General features: G+C 42.3%; 1 protein-coding gene across 4 annotated transcripts in view; it reads left to right on the plus strand.

The window, feature by feature from the left end:
* Positions 1 to 20028, plus strand: part of impg2a (interphotoreceptor matrix proteoglycan 2a) — a 73168-nt gene that overhangs the window by 1666 nt on the left and 51474 nt on the right. For all 4 annotated transcript variants that reach the window (XR_011341544.1, XM_069888630.1, XM_069888632.1 and 1 more), the window contains exons 3-8: positions 1535 to 1632; positions 3013 to 3228; positions 11940 to 12106; positions 18866 to 18897; positions 19014 to 19037; positions 19421 to 19479. Coding sequence is in view for 3 of the 4 variants with exons in the window: in XM_069888630.1 (XP_069744731.1) it covers positions 1554 to 1632; positions 3013 to 3228; positions 11940 to 12106; positions 18866 to 18897; positions 19014 to 19037; positions 19421 to 19479 (577 nt within the window). In the remaining variant the exon portion in view is untranslated. The remainder of the gene's footprint in view (positions 1 to 1534; positions 1633 to 3012; positions 3229 to 11939; positions 12107 to 18865; positions 18898 to 19013; positions 19038 to 19420; positions 19480 to 20028) is intronic.

The raw sequence follows: 20028 nt of genomic DNA on the forward strand, positions 1-20028 counted from the left end.
AGCAATCCCTTACCAATCACAGAGCTCCGATGGCTCTGATTCTCCTACAACAGAAAGAGATTTTGATTATTTATCTTATGTATAGTCTTGATTTTATAAGCTTCTTGGCCTCCTACACTCCAGGGAGAAAAGTCCCAGCCTCTCATTACAATTTAGGCCCCCCAGTCCCAGTAACATGATCGTGATATCTTCCTCAAGACCAAAGCTGCACACAAGTGTAATCTCACCAGTGTTTTATATAGTTGTAACATGACTTCCCAGGTCCTGTACTCAGTGTCCTGACTGACAAAGTAAAGTGTGCTAAACACCGTCACCATCCTGTGTCACCCCTCTCACGGAAATATGTTTCCGTGCCCCCAAATCTCTCCAAACCTCCCCAGGGACCTTCTGTTCATAATGCAAGTCCTGATCTGTTTTGACGTCCTAAAGTGCAACATTCACACTCACACTTATCCTAACTGAATTCTATTTGCCATTCCTTTGCCCACTTTCCCAGTTCATTTCAATCCTGTTGTAATCTTAGATAACCCACAATGCACTATACCACCAGGTTTGATGTCATCCGCACCTACTCTTCAACTAGGTTGTTAATACAAGCTGCTTTTAGGTGGTCAGAATACCCAACTGTAAAGTTGCCTATTCTACCCTGCCTGTTTTTCACTCGTCCCTTGAAGAAAGGCCCAGGCCTTTGACCTCTCCAGCCTTTCTGAGTTTGTAACTGCAATCGCCACACCGGCAGATTTGAGTGTTTCACTCTGTAGCCAATGGAAGGTTGAGAATGGCAGACTTCGAGGAATCTAATAATCTGGGAAATCTACTCAGCCAACAAGTCCCAAATTAGCCAAATTATCAAAGCTTTATTATAATTCTGCTGAACTTGTCAAGTAAAACACACCAAAGCCACTGTCTCCTTTCTGAAGGGAGATCCCAGAACCAAATGGGGTAGGCCTGTGTGGTTTAACCATTGGGAAAGTTTACTGGGGCAGTATTGGGTAGTGGGAGAGGAAGTTCAGGACATAAGGAATAGGAAGAGATTAGTGCAGAGTATATGAAGCAGCTAAAATAAAAAATAAATCATGTAAATTGGGAAAATAATGATAAACGCAGGTGTTTTTCCAATGAATGGGTTAAAACTGGGGTTGAAAGAGTTGAAGGGTCAAGCAATAATGAAAAGTTGGGTTGGGGAAATGAACTTTACCTCCTTTAAGAACTACATTCAGTATATGACGCAGTCTCTATAATGGGAACAGCTTTGGAAAGCTGATTATAAAAAGACAAGGATGTCATTCAAGCTTATCCAGCAGAAGGGACTTCTCTCTCTAGAACCGTCTGCTTGCACACTCATTCCAGTTATATGCATACTAAGGCAAGGTAAGTTGCATGCTTTAATTAAAATGTTCACAAAGCCTGTCTCACCATTGCCAAAAACCCTCACCACAAGCTCTAGGGGCATTTATCAATTTGACAAAGAAACCTCTTCCTCCTAGATCCTCCCTAACCATATGTTTCTGTTGATTTACTCTTTATTTTCTAGGTCCTATCCAGAAAAGAGAATGTTTGGTTATTTGTGGAAAATCTCTTCCGTCTTTCCATATGTCCTTCTGCTCAATTACGTTTTAGCAGAAAATACAGGTACATTTTCACATCTCAAAATTATACACAATGCATCTTGATTACAAGGTCCTGCATTTGAAGTTGGCCTTGTAAATTTAATTAATTTTGATGCTTGTCCGGTTCCTTCAACACACACAGACAAGAGTGGTGCAGAATGTAAATTGTGCTGAGACGAGTGGGTTGATTTTTGTTTAAAGTTTCCCTTTGTGGTTTTCTGTATCGGTCTCTTCCTTTTGCGCCCCTGTACCTGGCATAACGAGCCATGATTCATGTCTGAACCCTAGCAGTGAACAGTGTTAACAGGCCATTTCGCCATGGGTGATATCAGTGAAACCCGGTGTTGTCCCAACCCCACTGTCCACATGCCTGGGTATGTGGTGAAACATGCTGGATAGTGGTCAGGAGTGGAAATCCTGGCAACTTTCTTTTCCTCTGAGACTGGAACAACTTTGAGACTAACTGTGGCATCATTGTTGCCGACCCGTCTGAGTCCAGGCAGCTCAATAAAAATGAGGGACTGAACTTGGGATTTGTATATTCTCCTATTTAAACTTCCAGGTTAATTTTTTTTGATAGATATTTGTCTTGAGGCAAATCATAAATGTAAATGTTTTTATACGAAATATATTGTGGATTTCAATCTGGTTTGTGTTTTTTTTTTGAGTGATCCAATGATCCCCATTAAATGTTTTCCCCAAGCATGCAGGGTCCACATTGTGTGCGCTTTTTCAACATTAAATAAACCATCAAATTTATAAATTTATTGTAGGTGACAGTATCATGGCAGCATCATTTGAACCTCATATATCAAAATGAGACCAATTCTGAAGATATGAGCTATTTGTGATGAATGCCTCAAATCTTCAGACAGTGAAAAAATACAATTCCGTTTTTGCAACATGAGCTTTGCCATTTGTACAGATCTTTTATAATTGTCCTTTTTTGATTTTGAATCAGTGTAGCGGTTACCACAATGCTGTTACTGCGCCAGCCATGGGGCTCGAATCACGCTATCTGTAAGGAGTTTGTACACTCTCCCCGTGTCTGCGTGAGTTCCCTCCAGGAGCTCCGGTTTCCTCCCACCATTCAAAACGTACTGGGGGTTGTCGGGTAATTGGGTGGCATGGGCTTGTAGGCTGAAGGGCCTGTTATTGTGCTGTGTGTCAAATTTCAATTTAAAAAGTTGAAATCTATTCTTAGTTTATTCCATTATGAACTGTTAGAATCATTTTTAGTTCTCATATCCTGTTCATTCATCGATTTGTTTTTTTATTACAGTAAAGTATTATTCAGTTGTCTCGTTTAAATGTGTTCGCATACTATAAAATACCTGCATAAAAGTAAAATGCTGTTAAATTCAGGTCATCAATAGTTCACCTTCAGATTTGACTGTTTCAGATGTACTGAAGAGGACTAAGAGGAGGCTGCACCAAGATTCTGGAAGTCTGCTTTATGGCAACATTAAATCTCTTGAAACTGGAAGTGATACACAGATAAAAGATCTGATTTACAGGAACAAACGATCCTTTTTATTTCCCAAGAATATAAAACTATGCCCAGAGGAATCAATCTCACAGGCCGTTGGCAGTCATCTCAAGTATTACAAGTTGAGAGGTAAGGCGAGTCCTGTTTATTATTTGACTTTCTCGCTGCAGTGAGATCTCTGAAGACGTTATTTTTGTGGAACAATCCATGTGCTACCTTTGAACCCTCAGTACTTTGAAATATTTACTTCACAGACAGGAATGAGCAATGATTTATCATGCGATCTTGTCTTTTAAATAAAGATAAATCTGCAGGTTTAAAAAGAATTTTCTAGTCTCTGTTGATGTATATTAAAGCCAGATGAGCTATTGTGTGGAATGTTGCAGCTCCCAGTCTGTTTCAGGTGGATTCGATTAAGTCCAGAAGTCATCTCAGATCCACAAATCCAAAATATCACTTATCACTTCTGATAATAGACAAGTATATTTTAAGCCCATTGGGAATGGCAACAGGGCTAGGTGACATGCCAGCTGTAGCCTAATCGATGCTTTATATAGTTCAACCATGACCTTCGCACTCTTAGAGTCTATGCCAAGCTAATGAAGGCAAGACTTGCATATTCCTTTTTCACAACCAATCTTCCTCATCAATTCTGTGTTCCCTCTCTCTTTATTGCCTTCTATTCCATTCACACCCCAAAAATCTCAACGACAGTACTTGTTGAGTGAGCGTTCATGGACTCAAAGACAGAAACTTCTAACCAAACACAGAAATGTTAGAGGGTCTCAGCTGGTCTCACAGGCATTAATGCCTGGAATCACAACGGCTGCCGACTTTTGTGTTTCACTCCAGATAATTCTAATAGTGGAATAACTGAATCACACAGCACAGGAAAAAAAGACCTAAAGGCCTTTTAGCTCACCATGTCCATGCCAACCATACTGATGTGAATTTCCAGCATAAAGTCCATAGCCTTCCCTGTCTTTGTGGTTCAAGTGCTTGTATGCAAAAAATACAATCAAATTGAACATGTGTCACACACACCCATGCACGCGCAGACACACAGATGGACACACACACACACACACACACACACACACACACACACACACACACACACACACACACACACACACACACACACACACACACACACCTTTTTTTAGTATTAGGTCTACTGCAAATTTAAAACAACAATGAATCTATCACTATAAGCAAATGTATGTATTTCACAAATAAAACTTATAGTAAACCAATTTATTTAGCAATATGAAAGGGTAAATTTACATCTCACCTGTAACAACATTGTCATCATAGTTTTCACACTATATTTCCTACACTTTTTTGTTTGCTGTGCCGTCTCGAGGGGTCACTGTTCTGGGCAGTCACCATCTCCAGCCGACACCATCCCAGGCAGTCACCTACACCCCCTTCTCACTTAATGGATAGCGCACAGTGACAGTTGCGGGCTGAGTTTGGCAGAAATGTTCGGACCGCCCCTTTTTCCTCAGCGCCCCTTGACCGCCCCATTTTTCCTCCCTCCCTCCCCCCCGCATCTTTCCACTGTGCCCGGTGGGGTAATAATGAAAAATGTCGGAAATACTCAGTAGATCAGGCAGCACCCATGGAGAGATCAACAGAGTTAACATTTCAACTTGTTGAGTTTTCCCAAACCTCTTCTGTGTATTCTAGCATTTTTCTTTCAGGTTTTTAGCATTCACACAAGGTTTCTTCCATATTTTCCATATAACCTCTTCTTTCCCAATAACTTAAAACTTTATATCTCCCCGAAACTTTTAAGAGATGAAGCAGCAATTGGTTTTATTGAGAGCTCTGCAAATGAAGTGGGAAGATATTGTAAACGTTGTTATGTGGGGAAATCTATGCAGATACACATGGGCAATTAATGAGTCAGCTGTCTGCGGAGAGGGGAAGGTCCGGCTCTGCAGGGGCTTATTCGCTTTGACCTAACATTGGACAGAAACAGATGCCCATTTGGAAAGCCCTCAAAAGCGTACAGATTTTGTGTACTTTTTTTGATTTATCTTGATGCACTGAGTGTTTGGCAGTTAGTATAATTAAGGTGAGATTGGTTTGTTTCTGTGATAGTCACAGGCAAGTAAGATAAATAAGCCTGATGATTTGTAGCTGATCATCTCTCAAGGCATTGTCATGTGGTGAAACCTCCCAAGGCATTTGGCCAAATGCTGCACTAAAACACATGTAGGATCAATTAGCAAGTGCAGGATTTACAAGGTGGGTTGTAGGATTGTGCCCAAAAATAGGAAACAGACAAGACGACATATTTCGGGACGATATTCAGTTGGTCAGGGGTTCATGGCTGAAGGCATCACATTGACGATAGAATAATTAGAAATGCTTAAAGCACAAGATTCAGAGATGTGCGGAGGTTTTGGGGACTGGAGTGAAGGGGTTTCTTAACTGTACGGGTTATTGAGCACAGGGAGGAGGGTAAAAGATGTTGTATAAATCAGAACACAGACGGATCTTTTCTGTGTTCACAAAGATCAATATGGGTTCCAGGGATCAACTGGAACTGATGAACCAGGAGTGAGAAAAAATACACCAGTAACCGTTTCAGTAGTAGGTCTGCCGAGGCAGGAGAGATTCAGGCAATATTATGCAACTGGAAACTTTGGAATCAACACTACCAAAGCTATTAAGTTACTGAACTTGAAACGACAGGCTATTGATCAGGAGATCTGAAGACCTTTTAAAGCATATGAATTCAAATGTGTTGAAATCTGGAAATGGAAAACATCAATAATGATGACTAGAAAACAGGATAATATTTGTTAAAACTCCTGCATTAACAGTCCTTTGAAATGGCCCAATGTATCTGCACTCCCATCCATTTTAATCTTTAAAATAGATTATGTTAGGACCTGCTAAATATTAAAGAGAGCTGCCACGATTTGTTATCATGGTCTTCGATTAAAACTTCGATCTGTTGCTTCTGGAACTGCCTTCTAAACTTCCAAGCCACGACAGCTGTGGAGTTTCATGTGTTGACATGAACATTTTTTTTACATTGAGCGGCAGTTGATTTCATTGGAGATTAGGGAATTGAATCCATCCTAATTGGTCATCATGGACATCTGTGAATGGCCTGGTTTATTGGTGCTAATTCACTAATGACAAATTACTGCTGTTGCCTGTATGTATTACAGGATTTCACTACTTGCTCCAATCTTCAGTGCAGTTATTTGTCGAGCATTTGTCTAGATTTACCAAAGAACTAATTCAAGACCAGTGTAATTGCCCAGACAGTTACAAATGTGTTACCTCTGAATAGAAACCTTGAACACTGCTAATTTTGACCTGGTTTCACCTGATTCTCTAGTGTGCTTCTCTGGGAAAGTTAATGGTTTGAACACGGTGATGAGCCGAACAGCAAAGGATTTCATTTGAAATTCTAAAAACCTTTAATTGCTTTCTTTATGCATCACTTTCAAGTTTTATCCTGGTCAATTGCAGACAGTAGGCCCTTTCAAACTGCCATGTAAAATGGGGTTAACTGGGCAATTTGCCGGGTTAGCGCCCCAGTTACCTGGCAGTTGGAAAGGCTCCAACTCGATCGACCCTGTCAGAATCCAACCAGGTCCCTGACCGACCTCAGAGGTAGTCAGGGAACCCAGTTAAACTTACCTAGGTCTCGCCCACAGGCAATTTGGACAGGAAAATGGCCGACCCTCTTATTCCGGTGACATCAACGCTTGCGTGTGTGCGTCACTGGGCAGCCAGCATCTGAACATCCGGCAATACTTCATGTGAATGCGTGATACATCATTGCGGGGGCGGGATCCCCCTTAAACCACCCTGCAGTTTAAAAGGTGCTTCCAGCACCTTTTCCCCAGTACTCGTACCCGGGTCCCAGGAGGGTGACCGAGATGCTGCAGGTTAAAAGTGGCCAGTGAGATCTTCATTATTTTCTTTGCTGGTAGAATAGGGTTGAGAGCCAATAAAACAAATGTAGTTCCTTATTCCCAAGATGTATTTGAAATAAAGGCAGAAAGTACTGGGAATCCTCCACTGGACAAGCAGCATCTGTGGAGAGAGGAACCAAGTTAACTTTATAAACAATTTCATTGAACCATGAAAAGTAGAGGCAACTAGCTTTTAAGCTGTGGAATAAGTGGGGAAGGAAGAGGATGAGGGAAGGGAAGATTTGCAATATTAAATTAAATGACAAAAGGGGTGATTATGCAAGTTGAAGGAAGGTAGTACATAGGCCAAAAGTAAAAGAAATGTTGGTCTTAAAGTGGCGTTGAAGTGAAGAGCTAATCAATATCAGAATAGGAATGTTCTGCGTGTGGCGGAAAGTGAAATCGAAATGCTGGTTGTCTGAAACAAGCAGAACAAAGGCAGCTGGAATTCAGTCAAGGTTACATTGTGGAAAGGCTGATAGGGCAGGACAGACACCACAAATGGCAGGGCCACCAGGATTCCTGAGGCCCGGAGGGACGTTGATGCATGTCCAAATATGCCTCAGGGCAGAATACAAGAATATTGCCATCATGAGCTGTTGGAGTACATTAATAGGAATTGTCCCCACAAAATGGTGAAAGGGGATGGGATGATTCTTGATTGCTTTGTATTTCCACCATTTTTATTTCAGATTTGTAGCGTTCATGGTGTTTTGGTTTGATAAGCGTATACAGAGCCGTTGTCATACCCACACTCCTGTTCGGCTCCGAATCATGGGTCCTCTACCGGCACCACCTACGGCTCCTAGAACGCTTCCACCAGCGTTGTCTCCGCTCCATCCTCAACATCCATTGGAGCGCTCACACCCCTAACGTCGAGGTACTCGAGATGGCAGAGGTCGACAGCATCGAGTCCACGCTGCTGAAGATCCAGCTGCGCTGGATGGGTCACGTCTCCAGAATGGAGGACCATCGCCTTCCCAAGATCGTATTATATGGCGAGCTCTCCACTGGCCACCGTGACAGAGGTGCACCAAAGAAAAGGTACAAGGACTGCCTAAAGAAATCTCTTGGTGCCTGCCACATTGACCACCGCCAGTGGGCTGATAACGCCTCAAACCGTGCATCTTGGCGCCTCACAGTTTGGCGGGCAGCAGCCTCCTTTGAAGAAGACCGCAGAGCCCACCTCATTGACAAAAGGCAAAGGAGGAAAAACCCAACACCCAACCCCAACCAACCAATTTTCCCCTGCAACCGCTGCAATCGTGTCTGCCTGTCCCGCATCGGACTTGTCAGCCACAAACGAGCCTGCAGCTGACGTGGACTTTTTACCCCCTCCATAAATCTTCGTCCGCGAAGCCAAGCCAAAGAAAAAAAGAAAGATCATTTAGCACCTGAGCTATGTATCAAAATACCTTCAAGAAGGGGAAATATTTGCAGGCAGAAGAGCTATTAGCCCACTGGAACCCACCAACAATATGTTAAAGAGATTGTCAGCTTTTAAGGCCATGAGATGAACATTAATCTATTAGTGACATGACAACGTGACAAAGCAGTCTGCAGCATCAGGCTGACTGGCATCTAACAAAAATATCTTGTTCAGGGTCAAGATTTCAATCATATCAGTAAAACCCTACACCTTTACTGAATTGAACGGTTACGCCATGGTCATACACAGTTCCCTCCTCAACGTTTGGGACAAAGACACCCTTTTCCTTTATTTGTCCCTGTGCTCCACAGTTTTAAATTTGTAATCAAACAATTCATATGTAATTAAAATGCACATTCCAGATTTTAGTCAAGGTATTTGTACACATTTTGGTGTGACCATGTAGAAATTACAGCACTTTCTATGTATAGTCCTCTCATTTCAGGGCACCATAATGTTTGGGACATTTGGCTTCACAGGTATTTGTGGGAACTCGGGTATGTTTAAATGCTTCAGTGGGGCAGGTATAAGAGAGCTAAGCTTTTCATTACTTTTAAAGTATGTTGTTGTCACTTTTCAATATGAGGACTAGTGTTGTACCAATGAAAGTCAAAGAAACCAAAATGAGGCTGAAAAATAAGAATAAAACAGTAAGAGATATCACCCAAACCTCAGGATTACTAAAATCAACACTTTGGAACATCATTAAGAAGAAAGAGGGTACTGATGAGCTCAGTAACCACAAAGGGACTGGTATTCCAAGGAAGATCTCCACTGCTGATGAGAGAAGAATTCTCATCATAATGAAGAATAATCCTCAAATGTTTGCCTGACAGATCAGAAACAGTCTTCAGGAGGCAGGTGTGGTTGTGTCATTGAACAGAAGTACAGAGGCAGCACTGCAAGTTGCAAGCCCCCAGTTAGAACCACAGAACACTACAGCACAGAAACACCCCTTCAGCCCTTCTAGTCTGTGCTGAACCATATTATTTTTGCCCATTCCCACTGACCTGCACCCAGTCCATAGGCCTCCATACCCCTCCCATCCACGTACTAGTCCAAATTCTTCATAAATGTTAAAACTGAGCCTGCATTCACCACCTCACCACCTCTCTGTGTGAAAATGTTCCCCTTCACATTCCCCCTAAACTTTTGCCCTTGCATTCTTCGCCACAGAAAGGATGGCCAGGTTACAGTTTGCCCAGAATTATTTAAAAGTGCCTGCAATATTCTGGAAAAATGTCTTTTGGACAGATGAGACCAAGATTAAACTAAGAGTGATGGCACGAGCAAAGTGTGGAGGCATAAGATCGAAAGCATACGACTTTCGCTATGGTTTGCATTCTGCAGCGTAGCCTCTGTATTCTGTTCATGAAGTCTTCGGTGGACAGTAGTCATGGACACATACACACCTACCTCCTGAAGAGTGTTTCTGATCTGTTGGACATATGTTTGGGGATTTTTCTTCATTATGACGAGAATTCTTCTGACATCAGCAGTGCAGTTCTTCCTTAGATTACTGAGCTCACCAGTACACTTTCTTCATAAGGATGTTCCAAAGTGTTGATTTTGGTCATCTTAAAGTTTGGGTGATGTCTGTTACTGTTTTATTCTTGTTTTTTGGCCTCATAAAGGCTTCTTTGACTTTCATTGGGCACAACCCTGGTCCTCAGGTTGAAAAATGGCAACTATAGACTTCAAATGCATTGATGAGCTTAGAAGCAAGCCTCGCTCTCTCATATCTGCACCAATGAAGCAAACCTGTGTAATCACAAAAATCTGTGAAGCCGAATGTCCCAAACATTATGGTGCCCTGAAATGAGGGGGGCATGTATATAACATGCTGTAATTTCCATATCATCAGACCAAAATATATACAAATTGATGCACCATCAATTATTCAAAAGACTGTTGTTGAGAAACCAATAGGCTTTTATTCATTTGAGAGCAAAGGCACATCCATGCTGTTCGATTGTCCTGCACTGAGGAGGGGGCTGTTTGGCTGTCCTGCACTGAGGAGGGGGCTGTTTGGCTGTCCTGCACTGAGGAGGGGGCTGTTTGGCTGTCCTGCACTGAGGAGGGGGCTGTTTGGCTGTCCTGCACTGAGGAGGGGGCTGTTTGGCTGTCCTGCACTGAGGAGGGGGCTGTTTGGCTGTCCTGCACTGAGGAGGGGGCTGATTGGCTGTCCTGCGCTGAGGAAGGGGCTGTTTGGCTGTCCTGCGCTGAGGAGGGGGCTGTTTGGCTGTCCTGCGCTGAGGAGGGGGCTGTTTGGCTGTCCTGCGCTGAGGAGGGGGCTGTTTGGCTGTCCTGCGCTGAGGAGGGGGCTGTTTGGCTGTCCTGCGCTGAGGAGGGGGCTGTTTGGCTGTCCTGCGCTGAGGAGGGGGCTGTTTGGCTGTCCTGCGCTGAGGAGGGGGCTGTTTGGCTGTCCTGCGCTGAGGAGGGGGCTGTTTGGCTGTCCTGCGCTGAGGAGGGGGCTGTGGGGCAGTCACTTTATACAGGAGCCTGTGGGGAGGGACCACAAGTACAATTGACCAATAGGTCTGCCTGACTAGACAATTAAATGCAACAGTGGTTCACCACACAAATAACCTTGAATAACTCTGGAATGTGCACTTTAATCCACATGTGAATAGTTTAATTATAAATTTAAAACTGTGGCGCACAGGGGCAAATGAAGGAAAAAAAGTGTCTTTGCCCCGAATATTATGGAGGTCACTGTACACCCAATCTATGGGTTGCAGGATGAGGGTAACACACCAATGAATTTTGTAGTAAAATCACAAGCTGCTGGAGAAGCTCAGTAGGTCAAACCATGTCCTTTATGTAGCAAAGGCAAAGATACAGAACTGACATTTCGGGCTTGAGTCCTTCATCAAAGTATGAGAAAATGTCGGCAAGCATCTGAACAAAAGAGTAGGGAGGCGGGAAATGATAGGGGGAGAAAGGAGGAGGGGGTGGGGGGAGACGCAGCAATGGTTGCTTGCTACCTGTGAAGGTGATTTCCCCCTAGAGATGGTTCAAATTTACTTTTCTGGATAGTCTATTGGTCAATGAAAAGAATTTCTATCTCATCCAAGTTGGCTAAATGGTTGCACAGATGCTATTGGATATTAATGATCATAGCAGTATGAATGATTTGGTCATCTACGGAGTGATCGAGCAGTGGGCATCTAGTCAGCTGCACAGGTTTAATTGGCAACCAATTTGCAGCTCTTTTGTTTATGTTATTTCAATATTCTGACTTTTCTGTTTTAGTGAGACTTTGTAGTCACAAATATGCGGGGTTTATTTAACTTTCAAATTCTTTAGCACGGTGAGAAGCTTTTGCAAATGGCCGCCACGACATAATTGCTAAAATAATTCTAGTGCAAAATGCTTTACAATTTAAGGTGAATTTATTCTTCAGATGCAGAGCAATCTTGTAGAAAGTCTGGCACCACTCATACTGTCACCATATTTCTTAGTGTGTCAAGAAGCAATATGGGAAGCATTCAAAACCTTCTGGGACAGGTTACCTGAGCCACAGGAACATCAAACATGGATAGATGCTTGTAATCAAGGAGCCTTAAGTATTTTTGACATTGGCATGAACTTCAGCCAATCAGAAGAACACCAAGACTTGATTAATGAGGTAATTATTCCATTGTAATTAAAATGTAATGTTTTTTCTAAAATAGTATTTAATTGGGCTGTCAAGCTCTGCTCTCAATTATAATCCCTCCAATTTTCCTTGTATCTTTTCCCATATGTACTTCTTTTTCAGTCTGTTTATTGAGTTCTATCAAACATGTGTACAAGAGGAGACTTACATTACATACATGTATTTACAAGTGTGTAAGAAAAAGAACATGTTCCTCATTAACAAATATGTATTAACCACAAGTTTCTTCTTCTTTTGTAAAACCGAATGGAAAAAGAGAGAAAAAAATGTATTTTTATTGCAAGATCTTCTCTAGCTTAAAAAATATAGAGAGACCGTGCCATCCATTCTGAGAGTCGAGTAGGAAAATAATGGATTTCCTGGTTAAAACCAAATTTACAGTCAAGAACTAGGAGAGAATCCTGTATAAAATTGTAATTCTCAAACTACATAGAAATATGGAATAAAATGGTCCCCAAACTTGTTCAAATTTAAAAGACGTATCAAATGTCAAACTCTTAATCTTCTCCAAACTTGAACATGACATGACAACGGAGAGCCATTGAAGTAGAGTAGATGGGTTAGGATCCTTCTGTTTAAGTAATATTGGCTTTTCTAGCCAATAATGTTGAGAGGCTTTGATAGCTCAGTGGTTCGAGCACGGGTCTTGTCAACCAGGGGCCTTGTTGGGGCCTCATCACTGGACAAAGTGGTGACTCCCTGCCTTCCTTAGAGTAGGCAAAGTTAAAGAATGCCATGTTTGTTGCAATAATGGAACCTTTTCCTTTATTCGCTGTTCTTATCTATCCTTTATCTTGTAAGTAAGATCACATTTTGTAAAAGCAGTTAAAACTCTGGTTCCATTGACAGCAGTCAATAACGTGTTCAGATAGCCATTCTTCGTGAGGGATTGACACTCAACATTTGCAGCCTTCCAGTAGGGGACACTGGAAGACAATCAACAGTGAATAGTTTGCCTGGCTTTTCTCTCCCATTGCTGACAGATAAAATTCTGTAATGCTCATGCCAGTTCCCAGTAGGATTAAAACACTCAAAGCAAACAAGAACCCAATTGTGCTTTTGTCTGATCGAACACTTTAAACTGTACTTTGTGTGTGAAATTACATGTGTGCAACAAGTCAAGTGTTCTATTTATCCACGAAGGTGGTTTTAAAATTCCCTGAGATTCAGGCAAAGATGGGACCCAAGTGGAAAAAATGTCCCATGGGCTGGGAAATGCCTTCTCCTTCGAAGCAGAACTGCCGTATAATTTGATGTGTCTAACTCAAAGTGAATTATTATTGATTCCTGTGCGCATAAAAAAGACATAATGTAACTGGTGTTTGTTTGACTTTGTTTATTTCTCTCCTTGCACCTGCTTTGAATTGAGATTGAAAGCCACTGCTCTTTCTGGAATATATCTGGAAAAATTTGGCAATTGCTTTCCACTTAGGTCAGCAGAGAAGTGTAACTTAAGGTGATGAAGCAGCTTCTCCTGTACTGTGTTTAATCTCCCATTAAACATCAACAGTAAGAGTTATTTTACTGCTAATACTTTTAAGTGGGCTTTTGTATGACAGATGTTTTTTTATGATCCCTGCTAAAAAGATGTTACCCCATCATTGTGGTATGCTTTATGGAGTTTGGATATCAAGGGCATTCTGTTGCTAAAGGGCACTCAGTGAATTTGGCAACATAGCCAAGTATTTGCCTTGTATGGAGTAATTGAGCTGCTCATTCATTGTAACCTTGTGACTCATGAAAGTAGATTTTTTTTGGCCCGAATCCTCTGAATTTAATGCTTCTTCCATAGCCATGGTCTTCGAAAAAGAGAAATCTATTTCAGAGAGAAGCATTCAGTTTCACACGTGCAAAGGGGCCATTCTCTGTTCTTGCAATAAATGTCATGTACGTTATTCTACACTGAGGTAGCATTGCCCCCGTTTTAACATTTACCCCTTTAATGTCATCTGCCATCTTCAAAGGCGGTCCGTCAGGATCAAGGATGACTTCCACTCCAGAGAGAAGTTGGCTGATGTGGCCAATGTGGGACACTCCCACTGATGTGGGGAAGGGAGAGGGTTGGGCGCACGGTTGCGGAAGAAATCTCCTTTTACCATTTCTACTTGTTTTCTGCATGGTCCTGATTCATGACCACCCTGAGCGCTCTTTCTCCACCTTGAGCAGTCACGGGGCAGGGATTCCCAGGAGTTGGTTCAGGTGCAGCGTTTCTTTCCGAGGAGCCCTTGAAAACATCATAACATTTTACCTCTGCCACCTCTGTAGCTTCTTCCTGTCATAGAATCTCACACAAGCTATAATCCTAATGAACAGATCTACACCTGAGCAAATCTAAGATCAATTCCAAACACCTGGTTACTATCAAGCATATTAGGCTAAGGCAAATGAACATAGTCTTCCATGTTGAAGAAAGCCACCAAAAGACCCTTTTATAACTTCTGCTTTATTCTCACAGAAACTGTCTCAATGGTCCCTTGGATCCTGAAGTAGATTAAGCAAAGGATTTTACGATCAGTCCAATGTTCTTTTAGTTTCTCTGATACCTGCATGCATTGTGAACTGAACTCAATATAGTTCAGAATTCATTTGGGCATTATTTTATACAGTTTTATGGAAATAGTTTTGCAGACTTGTTCTTGTGCAATAATCTCTCTCTCTGTCACTTTTTCATGCCATGTGTCCTTTTTTTAAAAAAAATTGCAATCATAAACTAGTTTCTCTTTAGAGTCAGATAGTTTTATACAAATTCTGTTTCCACCCTGAATTGGTAATTATGCTACCAAGTAACATTGCCTAATTAGTTCAGTTTAATTTCTCAACCATGGTTATTTTCTTCACTTGAATCATTGATATAGTTTTACATTTTGGGTAAAGCTCAAGGCTGTGTGTTTAATCCCCATTCCTACTCCCCATCCCCCCTTACAACTGCCAATTTTGGCTTTAACACAAGCTTTAAATTCACTGACACCACCACCATCGTTGGCTAAGTAATGAGAAATGACAAGTCAGAGCACAGGGTGGAGATCAGGAATTTGGTTGGGTGATGCTAGACCAATGGTTCTCAACCTTTTTTTCCCAATCACATCCCAATTTAAGTAATCCCTACGCTATCAGTGCTCTGTGATTAATAAGGGATGGCTTAATGTGGGATGTGAGTGGGAAGAAAAAAATTGAAAATCACTGTTTAATCGTCCCTCATTGACGCGTTATGTCCACGGTTTCAGAACTCCAAGGGAAATGGGCCAATGACCACTTTTCTCAAGCAAAATATTTCCGAATCAATTGGGTCTAGAGCAGTGATTCTCAACCTTCCCTTCCCACTCACATCCCACCTTAAGCCATCCCATACTAATCACAGAGCACTGATGGCAGAGGGATTACCTCAAGGGGGATGTGAATGGAAAGGAAACGGTTGAGAACCCACTGTGCTAGAACAAACATCTTGCTCTCAACACCAACAAGACCAAGAAGGCCGTGGTGAATTTTAGGAAGGAGAGGTCAAGGTCCCACTCAAATGTCTGCATTGCTGGGACTGAAGTGGACAGAGTCAGCACTTTCAAGTTCCTGGGAGTCCATAAATCAGAGGACATCTCCTGCAACCAGAACGTCGAGGTGATTGAAGAAGAGCCATGCCATTCCTCTACGTTTTAAGAAGTCTGAGGAGATTGGACAAGTTCTCAAAAGCTCTACCAAACCTCTACAGATGCACTGTGCAAAGTGTAGTGACTGGTTTCGTCATGACTTCTTTGGTAATTCGAGTGCACAAGAATGCAGAAGGTAGCAAATCTAAGCAAACCTTTTTTTGAAATTACATCAGGAACATATCTGAAAATGAACTTGACCTTGAATACTGTTGGTTTTCTTTCTTGAGGAAGTATCCAGTGTGCAACGGATGGGGATTGCATCAAGTTAGAGGAGTTCAGCGATCAGCTATATTAGCAAGTTCCCCAATGATGTAATTGTGCCCAAAGCCATCACTACTTGTCCCAACCTGAAGCCATGGTTGGCTGCAGAAATGCGGGTGCTGTTGAAGAACCGCGACCCCCTTCAAGCAGTCTTGGCCAACACAAGAACCAAGCTTTCCAAGGCCATCAGAGAGGCAAAGAGGGCTCATGTCCAGAAGATTCAGAGTCTCTTATGGGACAGCGGCAACACATGGTGCATGTGGGAAGGCATCTGTGCCATCACCAATCACAAAGCCACACCACCTGCCTGTGTTGGAATGCCTCCCTCCTGGATGCTTTGTATGACCTCTATGCACGGTTCGAGGTGAAAAATGACGTGGTGGCGAGGAAGTCCACACCTTGAACAGGCACTGCGTCTCACGGGGGCTGAAGTGAGAAGGATGCTGCTCAAGGTCAACCCTTGTAATGCTGCGGGACCAGATAACATCACTGGCAGGGTGCTCAGAGGATGTGGGGACCAATTAGCTGATGTCCTCACAGACATCTTCACTGCGCTGTCGTATCAATGTGGTTCAAGGTAGCCACCATCATCCCTGTGCCAAAGAAGCCCTGTATCCTGTCTCAATGACTACCACCCTGTTGCACTCATGTCCACCGTCATGAATGTTTCGAGAGGCTAGTCATGGAGCATATCAAGACTCAGTTTGCGTACCATCCCAACCGATCTACAGATGACGCCATTGCCACCACGCTCCACCTAGCCCTCACCCATCTGGAAAATAAAGACTTGTATATTTGAATGCTGTTCATAGACTTCAGCTCCGCGTTCAACACAATCGTACTGCAGCACCTGATTAGGAAGCTGAATCTGCTGGGCCTCAGCACCTTCCTCTGTAACTGGATCTTGACTGGAAGACCTCAGTCAGTCCGGATTGGAAACAACATGTCCAACACCATCACAGTGAGCATGGGGCCCCCCCAGGGTTGGGTTCTCAACCCACTGCTGTTTACCCTGCTGACCCACGACTGTGCAGCGAGATACAGTTTGAATCACATCAAGTTTACCCTGATGACACGACCGTGATGGGGCTAATCAGCAAGAATGATGAGTCAGCTTACAGAGAGGAGGTACAATCACTAACAGCCTGGTGCAGAGAAACAACCTACACCTGAACATCAACAAGACAAAAGAGATGTAGGTTGACTTCAGGAGAACCCAGGATCACTCTCCACTGACCATCATCGAGGTAGTCAAGAACACCAAATTTCTTGGCAAGCACCTGGCGAAAAATCTTTCCTGGCCCCCCCCAACACCAGATCCATTGCCAAGAAGGCCCAATAATGCCTTTACTTCTTGCAGAGGTTAAGGGAAGTCCAGCTTCCACCATCCACCCTCATTACATTCTACAGGGGATGCATTGAGAGCACCCTATGTAATTGCATCACTGGCTGGTTCAGGAACTGCACCATTCCAGAACGCAAGTCCCTGCAGCGTATAGTAAAGGCTGCTGAGAGGATTATTGGGGTCTCTTTCCCTGCCATGATGGATACTTATAACGGCTGTTGTTTGCGGAAAGCCACGAATATCATGAAGGACCCCACACACCCCTCCTTCAATCTGTTCTCCCTCCTGTCAACCAGGAAGAAGTACCGAAGTATTCGGGCCCTCATGACCAGATAACAAGACAGCTTTTACCCACAAGCCTTGAGGCTTCTGAACTCTGGGGACACAGGGCTAACATCCGTAATATGATATTTATAAATGGTATGTTATTTATAAAATAGTTTCTGATGTAATTTGTCCATGTAAATAACCAGCTCCATGGTTCGGAGAAATGCTATCTTGTTTTTCACTGTACACTGAAAGGTTTATACTATGAACCTCAAATAAACGTGAATTGACTTGAAAAATGGCAGCCAGCAGTGAATATAAAATGAGTTTGACTAAGTTAAGATTTGTTCACTATTTAGATATTTAATTCACATCTTTCGCTGTAATAGGTCAGTATTGTTTGGGCTTTCTTACCCAGAACAATTGTACTAGTCCAAGGCCAGCAAAGAAACCTACTAATCATGGCCAAGTGACTTCCAATAGGAAGTAGGCATCGGTGGGTTGGAATGACCCATGACGGTGAAAACCTGCTGCCAGCTACTAATCAGGTTTGTGTGCAGAAAGACGATTTTGGAGAGAGAATGGACTAAAATTGAAGTATGAAAGTTTAGGGAATTACGGTGTGTCAGAATGTGTTTAGCTGTTGAAGTTAAGGTACGTTAACAGAATTAAATTTTCTTTTTTTCTTTCTTTGGCTTGGCTTCGCGGACGAAGATTTATGGAGGGGTAATGTCCACGTCAGCTGCAGGCTCGTTTGTGGCTGACAAGTCCGATGCAGGACAGGCAGACGTGGTTGCAAGGGAAAATTGGTTGGTTGGGGTTGGGTGTTGGGTTTTTCCTCCTTTGTCTTTTGTCAGTGAGGTGGGCTGTGCGGTCTTCTTCAAAGGAGGTTGATGCCCACCGAACTGTGAGGCGCCAAACCTTTTCCTTGGATGTCTCCGCAGCATTGCCTACCTTATCGGATCCCATTATTACTTCCTGTTCAATCAATGTATCTTTCTGAGGAATGCAAAGGGAAAATTATATATTGTGTCTATATACTTTTAGGCTACAAGTTTATTGATTTGAATTTTCCAATTGGAAAATTGGGTTTAAATTTTAGTTTTTTCATTTGTTGAAACACAATGACCATTTATTGAGAATGGTTCAGTGATTTATGATTTGTTTTGTTTTTCCTCTCATTCCCCACTGAGAACTTTATTTCCTCCCTAGAAAGTATCCCTACAGATGGAAAATGTGAGTAGGTAAGTTGATTTCTATAAAATACATTTTCCATTGTTGGCAGCGCGCTAAATTCTATCCTTCAAGTTAAGGATCAGTCATCACAGAAGAATTAACCACATATTCTCTTTTTTGCAAGTTCAAGCCATGAGGACGTGTGCACGTAAGTCCACATTTCATTCTGTTGCTTAGAATATGCAAATATGTTTGTAGAAATGTGGGGCTTCACTTAAAAAAAAAAATCTGTGCATTAGAAGTTTTCTTTCTGTCGCAAATCTTAAACAGCCCCTTTAGTATTAGCCAGCCCACGATACTCCCCAGTATTGGTCCCAAGGAAGTCAATGAACCAACCTTCGTGAGGGGAGTCCAAGGGGTCCTGAACAATCAGGCAAATGTATCCCCTTGTAACTTAAAGAAGTATTCCAGCATAAATTTGCAATTGTCACTATCTATAGTAAACGTGAAATCGCTTTTGCTTTTGTCAAAATCCATTGCACAGCTTGATCTTTCCCGAGGCACATGTTCAAGCTGTTAAATATTTTCCAGTCTAGAGTCCATCATAATTGCAAATGCAACATCAACAGAAAACAACTCCACACGAGAAGGTATGTACATTTATTGGTCAATTTCTTGCTTTAAATTGCTTTAACAGTGAAACCTGTAAAAGTCAAAAATATTTTCACCAAAGTGTTGATGGATGGGCCACCTCTCCAGAGAAAGAGCTCCTTTTTGAAAAAAAGACCTATTAAGAGCTTTTTTTCCCGCTCTCATTGGTTTGATTCTGCAGCTTGGGATCTCTGTAAACTCCATGATGGTTTCCTCATTTTCGCAAAAGGGTTGAAAATGCAATAACAACCACCTTGATAAATCCTGTCTCCGACGTTTGGAAGCACAAGGTCCTAACTGAGGCAATAACAAAGTTAAAGATGAGATTTACTAAAATAGTACAAGGGATGAGGAATGGAGGAGCTGGGATTGTTCTTCTCAGAGCAGAGAGGTTAAATGGAGATCTGCCAGAGGTGTTCAGAATTGTAAATAGTTTTGATAAAATAAACAAGAATGAATTGAGTGGATGATCCTTTTGGTAAAATAGAGAGATTAAGGATATATAGTTTTGTGAAAGTGACAACACGGTTAGACAGAGTGGTGAAGGA

The sequence above is a fragment of the Narcine bancroftii genome, chromosome 7, assembly GCF_036971445.1.
Source record: "Narcine bancroftii isolate sNarBan1 chromosome 7, sNarBan1.hap1, whole genome shotgun sequence".
Taxonomy (NCBI): Eukaryota; Metazoa; Chordata; class Chondrichthyes; order Torpediniformes; family Narcinidae; genus Narcine; species Narcine bancroftii.